The 14,763-nt window shown below is 31.6% G+C and overlaps 2 protein-coding genes across 2 annotated transcripts; both read left to right on the forward strand.

Moving 5' to 3' along the window:
- Nucleotides 1–455: 455 nt before the first annotated feature.
- Nucleotides 456–7,295, forward strand: LOC141716859 (histidine kinase CRE1-like). Its single transcript, XM_074519031.1, has 11 exons — nt 456–462; nt 719–779; nt 1,000–1,058; nt 1,447–1,560; nt 1,646–1,710; nt 1,834–1,931; nt 2,065–2,173; nt 2,344–3,059; nt 3,159–3,485; nt 3,585–3,645; nt 7,113–7,295. The coding sequence occupies exons 1-11, from the start codon at nt 456–458 to the stop codon at nt 7,293–7,295; spliced, it is 1,800 nt and encodes a 599-aa protein (XP_074375132.1).
- A 75-nt stretch (nt 7,296–7,370) lies between these two features.
- On the forward strand, nt 7,371–10,347 carry LOC141716863 (uncharacterized). The gene is made up of 7 exons (XM_074519034.1): nt 7,371–7,870; nt 8,162–8,402; nt 8,508–8,837; nt 8,958–9,412; nt 9,522–9,627; nt 9,910–9,964; nt 10,190–10,347. The coding sequence occupies exons 1-7, from the start codon at nt 7,371–7,373 to the stop codon at nt 10,345–10,347; spliced, it is 1,845 nt and encodes a 614-aa protein (XP_074375135.1).
- The last annotated feature ends 4,416 nt before the right edge of the window (nt 10,348–14,763 follow it).

The following is a 14,763-nucleotide window of genomic DNA, read 5'->3' on the forward strand; positions in this document are numbered from 1 at the left end:
GTGTAATATAGACATCAGTTGTTTTATCCCAACCGATATTAAAAGTGTGTTTTCAAAAAATGATCCAGCACGCCTCCCATATTTCCCCCTAGTCAAATAATTCATTCCCTCTTAAAATTCCCTCCATCTTATTTTTTACCTTTAGCAAAATTTCAAAATCGTCATCTTTCCCCCTTTCAACTTTATACATAAAATTTAAATAAATTAAAAATAAAATACATTCACATACTCTCATCTCTTAAACATAAAAACATATAAATCAAATAAATCAAAAACTTTCTCCTCTCTCTCTGCTCGACTGAAAGAACAGCTCCATCTCTCTCCTTCAACTGCTTTCGCTCTCTACCTCGCTCTCCCCGTCTCTCCCTCTCTCTCCCACTCTTTGCTCAACTACTCTCTTTACTCTCTCTGTGTGCCCTCTCGTCAAACTTTGAAAAGTTTGGAGGTTGTTTAGGATGGGAAGTAAGCTCAACTTAGAGTTTAACGGTTTAGAAGTTGAGAACTAAAAGCTCAAAGCGGTGTTTAAAACTCAAGTCAGAGGTCAAAGTTTGAATTAGGTAAGCCTTAACCCTAATTTTTAAATTGGGGATTTCAATTTCAAACCCTAAGTTTTTAATTAGTTAATTTTAATTAGATTTATATAGTTAATATTCTACCTATTTTTTAACACTTCCACGGAGTTTAATTATGCATTAAGTTGTCCACACTGCGTTGGTAGGATGGGACGAGGATGTGGATGTTACAATCATGGAGCGCAAAGAGATGCGGCAGGGGAAGATGTGAAGGGGGGATGCAATAGACTACTTTCATAAGTTGATGTTATAGTTTGATGGCGTCATGTTCTGTGTTATTTCTTTGTTGTGAACTTTTTTATTAATATATATAGCTAGATGCATGTATGAATGTGTGTATCGAGTTTTGATGCAATTATTGCTGTGTCGTGTTTCAAGCAACTTATTACTTATTTATTGTATTGATGGCTTTATGCTCTTGTATCAGGCTCTGGATTGATTACGAAGAAAGGATTCAAAGGATCGTTTGGAGAGGTTTGAAGAAAGGTCTAAATTATGTTTTTTTTTCTAATTATTAATTTAGATGGCTCCTTGTCTAAATTATGATTCTCCTACTTAATTATATGTAGTTTAGATTGGGAGTTATATAGTGAGTAAAGATTTATCTTTGGATAATGTTGAGTGAGTTATATTCAGTTAAGATCCCATTTGATAAAGAACCTGAGGATTTTATTCTCAACTAATGAATAAAAATGAAATTTATTCACACATAGAAGACTTTTTCTTTTAAACAAAGGGCTTTCTAGTTCTCAAGTTAAATGTGTCACCATTCAAGCCAAGACCGGTATCCTTTAGCTCATTAGTCATTACTATCTACTTTCAAGTCAAGTAGACATGTATTGATATCAATATGCCTTTGCGTTTCCGTAATTAGATTCCCAGATAGTTGAGAATTGGCGTGTTCTTGATATATTAAATGCTCCAATTTATATCACCAGTAGTGAAAGAAACTGGAGTAACTGTTTGGTGTTTATTGCATTTTCTCTTTGTATGATCAAGCAGATTGTGTGATCTGGTCCTTTCGTGTGTTTTTTTTAAGTTACCGTATTGATGACTTTATGCTCTTGTATTAGGCTTTGGATTGATTACAAAGAAAGGATTCAAAGGATCGTTTGGAGAGGCGGGTAAATCTGCCAAGGTATAGTAATATCTGTTTCCAAAACTGAGTTGGAGAAATCATACTTGTAATTTACTACTTAACAGACCCCTAGACTAGTATTTGTTGGTGTGTAACTAATTGTATTGCTTCTGCCTATGCCAGACATTTGCAATTCTGTCTGGAGTCCACAGCTTGGTTGCGTGTCTTTTGAAGAGATTAAGAGGGAAAGATGATGGTAAAGCATTTATATTTGATAGATGGCTCCATGTCTAAATTATGTTTTTTTTCTAATTATCAATTTAGATGGCTCCTTGTCTAAATTATGATTCTCCTACTTAATTATAAGTATCTTTTTTGCTTTGCTATTTTGTCTTTTGATTTGGATTCCGCTAGGGAAGTAAAGTTGGCCGTGTTTGTATCTGATAAAGTTCCGGAAATGGTTACGGGGGATCCTGGAAGATTCAGGCAGGTTATTACAAATCTTGTGGGAAATTCTGTCAAGGTAAGAACTATTATTCCCTAGCTAATTTCTCTTCCTTGTTTTCTGCATGAGACGTCATATGAGACTCAATTGTAGATGATCTCCCCACCTACAGTATCCTTAAGACGTTGTCTGTCTTTTAAAATAGTAATTTATATGATCTATGCCTCAAGAAATCTATTTCACAACAGTTTACAGAACAAGGACATGTACTTGTTCAAGTCCATCTTGCGGAGCATGCAGAAGCTTTAATGAAGGCAAAAGCTGACAGCTTCATGAATGGAGAATCTGAATGTGTAGTTTTATCTGATGGGGGGCGGTCTAGTACTCTAAGCGGTCATGAAGTGGCTGAAGATATGAATAGTTGGAAAACCTTTAAGAATTTGATTGTTGATGAAGAGTCCCTGCACTTGGCCACTCAAAAAGTAAGTGCTCAGGAGGAAGCATTTCAGAATGTCAAACTGATGGTATCTGTCGAGGATACAGGAATTGGGATCCCCTTAGGTGCACAAGAGCGAGTATTCACACCGTTCATGCAGGCAGACAGTTCAACTTCTAGAAATTATGGGGGTACTGGTATTGGATTGAGCATTAGCAAGTGCCTAGTTGAATTGATGGGTGGTCGGATTAATTTCATTAGTCACCCTCAGGTTGGAAGTACATTTTCGTTTACCGCTATCTTTAGAAGGTGCCAGAAGAGTGCAAATAGTGATACAAAAAAGTCTCATTCCGCAGATTTACCTGTGGCATTTAAAGGACTGAAAGCAATTTTAGTGGATGAAAAAAAAATTAGAGCTAGTATAACAAGATACCAATTAAAGAGACTTGGTTTATTGGTTGAAATTGTTAATAACATTAGGACTGCAGCCTCTATATCTGGCAGCAAAAATGGTTCTGTAAGATCAAAGTAAGTTCTATGATTCTGATTCATTTTCTTTTTCCATCTATCTGACTGTTGCAACTCAATCTAATTTGTGACTTAAAATTCTACTTGTTATGGCAGCAGGGGTTGGCAGGCAGAAATGATTCTCATTGAGAAGGACTCATGGTTATCTGGTGAGAATGATTGCTTAGACCTGGGACTATTGGATTGGAAACAAAATGGCCACATGGGTAACTCGCCCAAGATAATACTTCTCGCAACCAATATCACTAGCACTGAGTTTGACAAGGCAAAAGCAGCAGGTTTTGCGGATACTGTGATCATGAAACCTTTAAGAGCAAGCATGGTGGCAGCATGCCTTCAACAAGTAATGGGGACGGAAAAGAAAGCACAGCAAGAAAGAGACATGATGAATGGATCTACTTTTCTTCGTAGCTTGCATCTGCAAAGGTATGCTAACCAGTCTCTGATATTACAATTTTTATCTGATTATATGTTTATTAGATCTTAGAATTTAATACCTATGTTTTCCCTTTATTCTTTCTCTAGGCAGCAGAAGATGCAGATGAACAAGGGCGTTCCTCAAATGATATTTTACATGTTATTGTCGGTACCAAGTCAAATTCTTTGTATAGAAAGTAGTAGAATATATGAACGGATATGTGTAGTACTTGATATTTGGATTAGATGAATCTCTTGTATCGGATGTTTGAATATTGATTGTTAGATTTATAGATAACTGGTATTATGTAGCAATTGGTTTTGGTAGTTCATTGGTTTTTGGAATCAATATTTTAAAATGTGCATTAATAAAATAGGTACAAACATCATTACAATGGAAAATGATGTCTATCAAAGCTTAATACATCAGTTTTAGTGGACCATTAACATCAATAAAAACCGATGTTAAATACTACAGCAAAAAAAATCTTAAAACAAAAAACTGATGTTATTAAGTATTATAGACATCAGTTTGTTATAAATAGACATCGGTTACCAATTAAGAACCGATGTCAAAGGGATTGTTAACATCGGTTTTTGATAAAAACTGTTGTTACTGGTACTAGTAACATCAGTTTATTGATTAAATTGAAAGATTTTGCTTAGCTCACATATATTTAAATTGATAAAAATATCATATTATGATGATATATGAAGATTAGATATGTATGAGACATTTAATTTGAAGATATAGAAATCGGTTTTAAAGAAAGAACTGATGTTATATGTTGTATTTAACATCAGTTTATAACTGATGTTAAATGGGGGGGCTTTAACATCACCCACGAAGACATCGGATTTTTGCATTCATAGACATCGGTTTTTAGCCGATGTCTATTGACGTTTTTCTAGTAGTGTAACCACGAAAAAATCGCTAATAATGTGGGTTTTATGAGATACAAAATCCAGTAACTAACCAAGACATCATCAAAGTAAACCATTTAAATCAGTAGCAAGTAACAACATCTAAAAAAATACCAAAGAAACAAGTCATATGAGAGTTTTATAAAAATCCAACAAGAACTACATAACATACGAGGGTTTCACAAGAATCGAACCAAAATATAAAAGAATCACAGCAGAATAACATAAGAATCAAATCAAACAAGTAAAAACATTACAAATCAAGAACAAAGCAAGAACTGAACATAACCAATCAAGAATAAGCAAGAGCAAATAAGAACTGAACAGAACAAGCTTAATCAAGTAACATGCAACAACAAGCAAGAACTGGACAAATTAAAACATGCAAGTACCTTTCTTAGATTTGCTTCGATTAGAAATTGAGAAAAGAAAATGGAAGAGAAATAAAAGAGGGAAATGAAGTGTTATCGGGTAAGAAAAGAGAAATCACAAAGGGGAGAACAAAAAGGGGGAATGAAAATGAAAAGAGGGGGAAGTGAAATAATTTTGGGGAATAAACCAACGGCTTGGGTTGTTAGTGTTTTACCAATCCAACAGTTTATTTTAATTGATTGATGAATGAATTATTCATAATTGTTAGAAATTAATTGAAAAGAAGAGAATATTAGATATTTTTTAAACAACGGTTATTATTAAATATATCCTTAATCTACGATTCAGAAAATTTTGAAATAACATTTTGATTTTTTTTCTAAATAATTTCGATATTAATTAATTCATAATTTTGAATTTTGAATTTTCTCAGTTGTGTATCTCGTGTCGTGTACCTTATTGTGTCGTCCTTATCATGTCGTGTACTCAAAATCCAAACACAAATACTAAATTTTCGTGTTGTGTTAAAAATTGTCTGGTGTAGCTTATATAAATAGCTTTTTAGATACACTTAATTTATACATAACCTCGTTTACTTACTAATTCATTGCCTTTTTCTAATTTTTGGAAAATTACCTTGGGGCATGATACTCAAGAATCCTGGTATGTTATGAAATATTCTCCTGGTATGTTGGCAAAATTTAGGGAATATTTCATAACATACCAGGAATCTTGAGTATCATGCCCGAAGGTAATTTTCCAAAAATTAGAAAAAGGCAATGAATTAGTAAGTAAACGAGGTCATATATAAATTAAGTGTATCTAAAAAGCTGTTTATATAAGCTACACCCGACAATTTTTAACACAACACGAAAATTTAGTATTTGTTTTTGGATTTTGAGTACACGACATGATAAGGACGACACAATAACCTAACAATTATGGATGTAATGAGACAATGGTTTATGTATAAAAGGCTTGTTTTTACATGTTCTTACAATGGGAAATTGCAAAAATCGTTGTCTTATGTAAGAAAAAATTATGCCACCAAACCCTAAACCCTAAAACCCTAGATCAAACAAAAATTAAGGTTGAAGGCGAAATATTCAAATTTTTCGACATTAAAATGACTCGTTTAGCTTTTGTAACGGATATAGTGTCTATTTAAAAACTTAACAAATCCCGAATCTTTTATATAGAGTTATCGACTATATAGTTTGAAAGTAACCACTGAATGCACGTATAGTATATGATTACAATGTAACAAATTAAAAGAAGACACTTGTAATTTATTTCATAAACAATTAGTGATATTTAAATATATATATAATAATGTAAGTTTTAACATGTCGATTGTTCCTCTTGTTACATGTCTTCTAAGCCTACAAAATCATTTATAGCCCTTGTGTTTGTCGAAAAAGTTAATATAATACGACAATGGTTTATTGAAAAAGCACTTGTTTGTAGGTGTTACTACAATGGTAAATTGTTGAAACCGTTGTCCAATATTTTAAATAAACTATGAAACAAACCATTGTGTTTACGTTTTATTACAATGCAATATTGTTGAAACCATTGTCCTGAGTTTTAAATAAATCAAGAAACCAAATTCTTTTACTTTAAGAAAATTTCAATTTTTTTCAAAAAAAATATAAGTGGGTACACTGGTGAAAGAGGGGGAAAGTGTAAATAGTTTTGATAAAAAAATAATTTAAGCGAATACAAAGTTTAAGACAACGGTTTTTAAGAATTTTGTTGTGTGCTGAAATGCATACACCGTTTATTAATCAAAACCGTTGTACTAGGATGTTCATTTTTAGTTTTTTGACTAGCAATAAAGTACTTTGACTAGCATTATTACGTGATCATTGTTTGTCTGAAGTATCTATGTTTTATTATGCCTCTTTTTTTGTCTCCTTCATACACCATTTTTTAACAATATATTTGTCTCAGTTCTTTGATGTCTGAAGTAATCCAAGGGAACTTCACTTTGCTGAACTCAGGTAAGTTTCTGCTGAACTCATATCAATTTGGGATTTTGGTGTTTATATCGATTTGGAGAACTTGAAATTAGGGTTCATATCTATTTGGGGAATTTTAATTAGGGTCCATATCGAGTTTTATGGAATATATATGTTTGTGGAATTTGAGCAAAAGAATGGGTTTAAACTTGGTTGAGTAAAAATGGATAGATCTTGGTTGAAAGCAGATAGAAGAACACAAGAATTTAAACTTGGAGTGGATGAATTGTTAAATTTTACATTTCTGAATGGGTTTAAAGAAAATAAAATTAGTTGTCCATGCTTAAGATGCGCTCATAGTAAATCTTGGAATGCTCAGACTGTTAAGAATCATCTTTATCAATATGGTATTGATCAAACCTATACGTGTTGGATATGGCATGGAGAGTCAAATTCTGTACAGAGTCATGTAGTCTCTGAACATGACACTTCAGAATCATCCGTTGATCCTACAAACATGAGAATGGGGCAGGATATTGTCGATGATGAGGATATTTCGTGAGATTCTTCTGATTTTATTAATCATGTTCAAGGTGAAAATGAACCACTTTATCCTGGATGCGAGAGTTTTACAAAAATGAGAGCTTTAGTCAAGTTGTATAGTTTAAAAGCAAAACATGGTATTTATGATAAATGCTTTTCCGATGTCCTTCTTTTGCTTGCATCAATGCTTCCGGAAGGCAACAATATGCCTTCATCTTTTGGTGAAGCCAAGAAAACTTTATGTACTTTAGGCATGAATTATGAAAAAATACATGTGTGTCCGAATGATTGTCTCTTATACCGCGGCGAGAGGGACGAAGATGAGACGATTTGCCGAATATGTGAGGCATCTAGATGGAAGTTAAACAAGAAAGGAGAAGAAGTAAAAGGGATCCCTGCTAAGGTTCTATGGTACTTTCCATTGATACCAAGGTTGAGAAATTTGTTAAATACAACTCAGATTGCAAAGGACATGACTTGGCATAAAACCGAGCGACAAAATGATGGTAAAATTAGACATCCGGCTGACTCAAAGACATGGAAGGATGTCGATCAAAGGTGGCCTGAGTTTGCTGCAGAGGCTAGGAACCTTCGGTTAGCTTTATCCTCCGATGGATTTAATCCTTTCCATGGACCAGGAAGTGATCACTCAACATGTCCTGTGTTGCTTTCAATTTACAACCTCCCACCTTGGCTCTGTATGAAGAGAAAATATATTATGCTAAGTCTATTGATATCTGGACCAAATCAGCCCGAAAATGATATTGATGTATACCTTCAACCACTTATAGAAGATTTTCAGAAATTGTGGCATGGAAAACAAGTTTACGATGCAATTAAGAAAGAGTCTTTCATACTAAGATGAATTTTGTTATGGACAATTAGTGATTATCCAGCCTTAGGAAACTTGTCGGGTAACATCATTAAAGGATATAATGCTTGTGTCGTTTGTGTTGATAAAACAAAACCTACCAGGTTGGCTACTTACAAAAAGACGGTGGTTATGAGACATCGTAGATGGCTGCCCAGAAATCATCCATATCGAAGGCAAAAATCAGCCTTTGATAACACCTTGGAGAAGTTGTCAGCTCCTATTCCTTTAACTGGAGAGGAGGTGTTAGAAAGGGTACTACCACTAGCGGACCATGTTTATGGTAAGACACAAAACCAACCTCGGTGGAAAAAAGGGGAACCTCGACCAATTTGGAAAAAGATGTCTATATATTTTTAGCTTGAGTACTGGAAGTTTTTGCCAGTTCGCCATACCCTCGATGTGATGCATATAGAAAAAAATATATGCGAGGCTTTGACCAGTATATTGCTAAATATTTCCGGGAAGACAAAAGATAGAGAATCTGTTCGTATTGATATGGCTGAAATGGGAATAGGAATGGAGCTGAGGCCAAAAAATCCTGGAAAAAAAGAGAAGTTACCGATGGCATCTTGGAACTTATTGCATAAAGAAAAAAAGATTGTCTGCTCGTCCTTGATTGACATGAAGTTACCTGATGATTTTTGTTCGAACCTTATGGGTATAGTATCAATGGACACACTGCGACTTGTTGGAATGAAATCTCACGACTGTCATATAGTGTTGCATCACTTGCTCCCCATCGCACTTCGGTCAGTACTTCAAAAATAGGTAAGGTGCACTATTATCAGGTTTTGCCTTTTTTTCAAGGCAATTTGTAGTAAAGTCATTGAGGGCGATAAATTAGAAAAAATGCAGTCTCAATTGGTGGAGACCTTATGCCAGCTAGAAAAGCACTTCCCCCATTCCTTATTTGATGTAATGATCCATCTCTCAGTTCATCTTGTAAGAGAAGTTGAGCTTTGTGGTCCTGTCTTCCTACGTTGGATGTATCCTTTCGAGAGATATATGAAGACGTTCAAGGGATATGTTCGAAACAGGGCTCATCCGGAAGGCTGCATCGCTGAGGCCTATATTGCAGAAGAGGCGATTGAGTGTTTAGTTAATTTTGAAGAACCAGCAGTTGGGTTACCAGGTAGGGATAAGAACAAGGAGAAATACAGACCCTTATCTGGTGCAATAATGATAAAGCCGAGCATCAAGGATTTGCACCAAGCACATCTATGTCTTCTACAAAATAGTAATGAATTGACCCCATATTTCAAGTAAGTTTCTTTATTTAGATTTTTGATTTTTCAGTAATAAATACATCTATTTTTTGTTCCATGATTTTATGATTTTTTTCAATAAAAGCTGACATTGATTTACTCACAGTGAACATATGGCCTTCTTGGTGGCAAGATATCCATTACATGAAAATGATGAGGAATGGCTAAAGAACAAGCAAAATGAAACATTCCCTAATTGGTTTCAAAAGAAGGTAATAGCTAGACATTAATTTTTTTCTAATATAAAGAAATCAAGTAAATGTCTAATTGCTTTAGTATTTTTATTTTTTGGACATATTTTGTCAGAATTGCTTGATGTGAAAAGTATGGTATCTAAGGAGGTAATGTGGCTTGCAGAAGGGCCTAACAAGTATGTCCCGACATTCAGTGGCTATAAAATCAATGGTGTTACCTATAGCACAAAAGATCGTGATGAGACGTGACAAGTTCAATGCAGCCGTGTTTGTGTTCATGCTGATACAATGCTCGTGCAGGGTAAGGATAAGAACATTGAGCATATTTCACATACATTTTATGGAGTAATCACAAGTATTTGGGAGTTGGACTATAACCATTTTCGAGTCCCTATCTTTCGGTGCAATTGGGTAGATATGAACAAAGGGGTTAAGATAAATGATTTAGGATATACAGTTGTTAATTTACATAAGTTAGGTTTTCTGAACGACCCTTTTGTGTTAGGTAAACATGTCAAGTAAGTTTGTTATATTGACGACCCTCTTGAAAAATTCTGGTTAGTTGTATTAAAATTACCAGACAAGTTCGATGATCCAAGTGACGATGAAAATGAGGGATCCGTAGAAATTGAACTTGAGAATGAGGTAGATGTCACCATGTTCCCAACTGTTGATGAAGTCGAGGAAGAAAATAGCAGTTATATGCGGGAGGAAGAAGAGATGATTCAGCTTCCATAATTATATCAACTGATCAGATGTTGCCTATAAGTGCCTATGTTATCCCATTTGCTTATAATTTGTACTTAATCAAATTTGGTTGGACAATTTATTATAAGATTTGCTTTGGCATTGTTCTTGAAGGATTTGGTTTGATTTTTATCCCAGAATTGTTATATGTAATTTGTACCTTTCAGTTAGGTTGAGAAGTTTTTTGTACATCTGGTTTGACAACTTGTTGGAAGCATTTCTTTGACAATGTTCTTAAAGCATTTGGTTTGCTTTTTGTCTAAGGATTGTTTTATGTTTTAGGCAATTTTTTTAAAACCCTCTGAAAATTAGACAACGGTTTTTCATGAAAGTTGTTGTAACATATTTTCTAATGCTAGTGATTCAGACAACGAGTAAGACACCATTGTCTGAAACTCTTTTACTCAACAGAGGTGATAAACTATTGTCTTTTATGCTTTATTTCTAACATTGGTTTTTTTGCACCATTGTCTCAAATAAATAACACATTGGTACCGGAAAACCGTTGTCTAAGTTGCATAACAGTACCCATTGTGTAAAACCATAGAAAGCACACCGGTTTATCGTGACCTAAACAACACTTGTACCAATAGATGTCACACAATGAGGATGAATACAACCATTGTCTCATTGGAGCACAAGGGCACCATTTAGACAACAATTTCGAATAAGTTGAATCACCATTGTGTGAAACAGAATGATACAAGGCTTTTTGGTCAACTACCAATTAACCGTTGTCTGATTTTTTGGGACAACAGTTTTTTTGGCCACCATTATGTAACAGGTGTTGTCTGATTCAATTTCTCGTATAGTGACTAGTCAGGGTACAGAGGAGTAGTGAGTAGTGATTAATGAAACGAAATAGCCGTTTAAACCAAATACACCAATTTTTGAAAACTTAGTTCAATAAGAGTATTGACGTTGTGTTCACCACAAGTACAAACCCCCCGGTTAAAATTTATTTAACAAATAAATTTAATTTACCAGTTAATGCAGTTTATTCAATTTATTAATTAAAATAACTATTTTTGGGCTAATACTTTTAACAGTTGACTACTAATGCTAAAAATGATCTTATCAAATAATTTTTTTGAGAGGGTATAAATAAAATACAAGATACATAATGAAAGGAATATATTTCATTTAAGAAAATTGCCCATCCAACTGAGAAATACACAAGATATCTATGAAAGTTTAGACAATAAAATTTTAATGTCCGAAAATAAAATTTCTGAGACGACTGAACTCATTTTTCTTAAAAAAATGAAAATTAAATAATTTTGTGTGAAAAGTGATTTTTTTTTTTTTTTTTTTTTTTTTTTTTTTTTTTATCGTAGGTAACCCGCAGCCGCTACCCTTCGGGTGCGCACTGGGTAAAATTTCAACTAAATGAATAAACACCAAAGCTAAAAATTGAATAAAATAAAACAAAATATAATCATAGGGATTCCTTTAGTTATACATAACAAAAAAAACTTTATTTGCATGGTCAAAATGATATTAATAACAAAATATATTTTACGAAAATAATTCATAAACTCGTACCAATAAAAAGACCCACTAATTAGAGTGCGCACCCAAATTGTTCACAAAATATTTAGGATATGCGTAATTTCGTTACACGTACATAACATGCATGTGCTTTGTGAAAATAAAATTTATTTATTTATCATTCTTTACGCGTTTTGTGAATGTTTGTTTGGTGTAACATACACAATTTCTATATGCATGTACCTTGAAAATTCAAGGGAGATATCCGAGATATCATTACATTTTCACTTCATTAAAATGTTATTGATGAATTGAACAACATGCGAAAATTGCTATTAAATTTCGATGCACTGTGTGTGCGTTAATATAACAAAAATACTTGAATTCCCCCCATATATAATTAAGGAAGATCTAACAACCTCACTAGGAAAAAATAATGCTAGAAGCACAAAGTGCACTATCAAACCAGAGATTTAAAAAATACAAAAGTTATCGAATAAGGTTACAAGAAATTAGTATTGTTAATTATTTAAATACAAAATATTGGAGAAAACTTTATTTAATATAGATGAGTCTGTTTGGTCAAGTTTTAGATAAAAGTATCATTCATTAGGAGAAAATTTTAATTACGATCATCCATATTAATTCTTTCTGATTCAAATATCATTTTAGACAAGTATAGAAAAATATATGTGAAGATGGTAAAATTAATAGAGACATATTCAATAGATTAGAATCCGGATTTTTTCCATAAATTTTTCTTTAAATGAATAAAATTTCTCATAAATATAAAATTGATTAGCCTAAAATGTTATTCATAGGTTAATAAAAGTCCTATATTTTAATTTTGTCGTTTGTCCTATATATCTCTTCTATATATAATAGCCCAACAGGGTATAATTTCATGAGATTAAAAAGTCTCGTTGAAAAGACTAATAAATTACCCCTGTTTTTAATATTTATATAAAAAATGTGGTTCGTGGGAATCGAACTCAGGTTATTTCATACACATAATAGTTAAGTATGCTAAATAAATATTTTATTTAACTTTAAAGATATTTACTTGAATTACGTAAAAAAAGATAGTTAGTTAAATATTTGTACAGTTAATTTTAAAGAATTGAATTCCAGATATAAAATTAGGCATAATACATAAATGAATTATTATCTTAATTATTAATCATTTTTTAGTTTGAAAATATATCTCATATATTTTTAACATATTTTTTATTATAAAAAGTAATTAAAATATACATATATAATTTTTTTTTAAAAACAGATATAAAATTAGGCATAGTACATAAATGGATTATTATCTTATTTATTAATCATTTTTTAGTTTGAAAATATATCTCATATATTTTTAACATATTTTTTTATTATAAAAACTAATTAAAGTGTACATATATAATTTTTTAAAAAAAATATTGAAAATATGATCGCTTATATACAAATAATTTATATTGGTATTACATATTTAGATAAGCTCGAATCATAATTAGTCAATGCATTTTAGAACTTGACCCATTGTTCAAACAATACTCGAAATTTGACTACATGACCCGGCCGAAAAACATCGTCACATTCTACGTTTAGTAAATTAAAATTACAAACTCGGCGAGAATATCTTACCAATAATGTGAATTTTTTTAATATTTTGTGTTAATATAAATTAATGTGTTTGAGGTCTTTATATGATCAAGTCAATTGATTATTTATATTAAAATTACTAACTTCACTAGTAATGTATTATTATTTTTGGGATTTGTCCTATTTTAAGAATATTTGAAATTTGAAATGAGATCTCACGAGATTTGTTAAAACTACAATGATATACTAAATTGATTTATTTTTCATTTTTCACTTTAAAAAACTAGCTTTTAAAAATTAATTCTTTTAGATCAGCAATATTTACTGATCAAGATAACATTGAACAAATATTTTGAATTATTTTAATATTTTGAATTATTCAAATAAAAGTTATATCTATACGATATTGTAGCATTTGAATCAATGTATTTTATATTATTTAAGGAAAAAAATATATATTATTCAGTAATTTGAAGGAATTAACCAGTTCAACTGATATTTATAAAACTTTATCGAACTGAATTTTTTTAATTTTAGGAGAATAGTATAAAATGTTATCAAATTATTATATGAAGAAATATTAGAGTCGTAATGAAAGAAACTTAAAAACAGTTTAAATAACGATATAATTACTATTTTTCTTTCGAATTCTTGAAAAAAAATCATGAATATCAATAATAAGTCTTAAAAATATATAATTCATTTTTATGTTACAACCATGATTGATACCCGGTTGCGTAAAAAATAGATATGAATTGTTTGTTAGTGATAATGTGAATATCATATATAAATAATAGCAATTTATTTATTACATAATTTTAATTTTTGAATAATTATAAATGCATGTTAGTTAAGTAATCAATTGTCTCACTAGATGTTAATAATGATTATACATATACATAAATCAAATATTTAACATATAAATAATTGAAACCATCATGATTTACTAAGAGATATAACATACAATAATTTACATGTTAACACACATATACATATAACTTAATCTTACTTTCTTAACAGTAGTGTAAATAAAAAACTAACATTTTCCCATACATACATGATACATACATACGTTGAATTTCAAAAAATAATATTTTTCATTAAAATCAACTTTAATATTAATAATAATGTAAATTCTCCATTATTGTATATTATGATTGCAAGACATTCTGACTTCAGTTATGCATTTTTTATCTTTTTAAATTGAGTATGTCAATTGTAAGTTAGTAGTGAACTCAGTAATAATATAGAGCATTAAATAGAGTTTATTTAAATAAAATTCAAGATTTTGGTCAACTCAAGAGCATATTGTTGGAATTGCTCTAA

Source organism: Apium graveolens, chromosome 4, assembly GCF_009905375.1.
Source record: "Apium graveolens cultivar Ventura chromosome 4, ASM990537v1, whole genome shotgun sequence".
NCBI classification, from domain to species: domain Eukaryota; kingdom Viridiplantae; phylum Streptophyta; class Magnoliopsida; order Apiales; family Apiaceae; genus Apium; species Apium graveolens.

What these genes read in the sequence shown, in the direction of transcription:
- LOC141716859 (XM_074519031.1), top strand. An exon ending in GAGATGCGGCAGGGGAAGAT is followed by an intron (nt 780 to 999) that starts GTGAAGGGGGGA and finishes CTCTTGTATCAG; the next exon opens with GCTCTGGATTGATTACGAAG. An exon ending in GTTTATTGCATTTTCTCTTT is followed by an intron (nt 1,561 to 1,645) that starts GTATGATCAAGC and finishes CTCTTGTATTAG; the next exon opens with GCTTTGGATTGATTACAAAG.
- LOC141716863 (XM_074519034.1), top strand. Translation starts at nt 7,371, where the DNA reads ATGAGAGCTTTAGTCAAGTTGTATAGTTTAAAAGCAAAACATGGTATT. An exon ending in GCAGAGGCTAGGAACCTTCG is followed by an intron (nt 7,871 to 8,161) that starts GTTAGCTTTATC and finishes ATGGACAATTAG; the next exon opens with TGATTATCCAGCCTTAGGAA. An exon ending in GAATTGACCCCATATTTCAA is followed by an intron (nt 9,413 to 9,521) that starts GTAAGTTTCTTT and finishes ATTTACTCACAG; the next exon opens with TGAACATATGGCCTTCTTGG.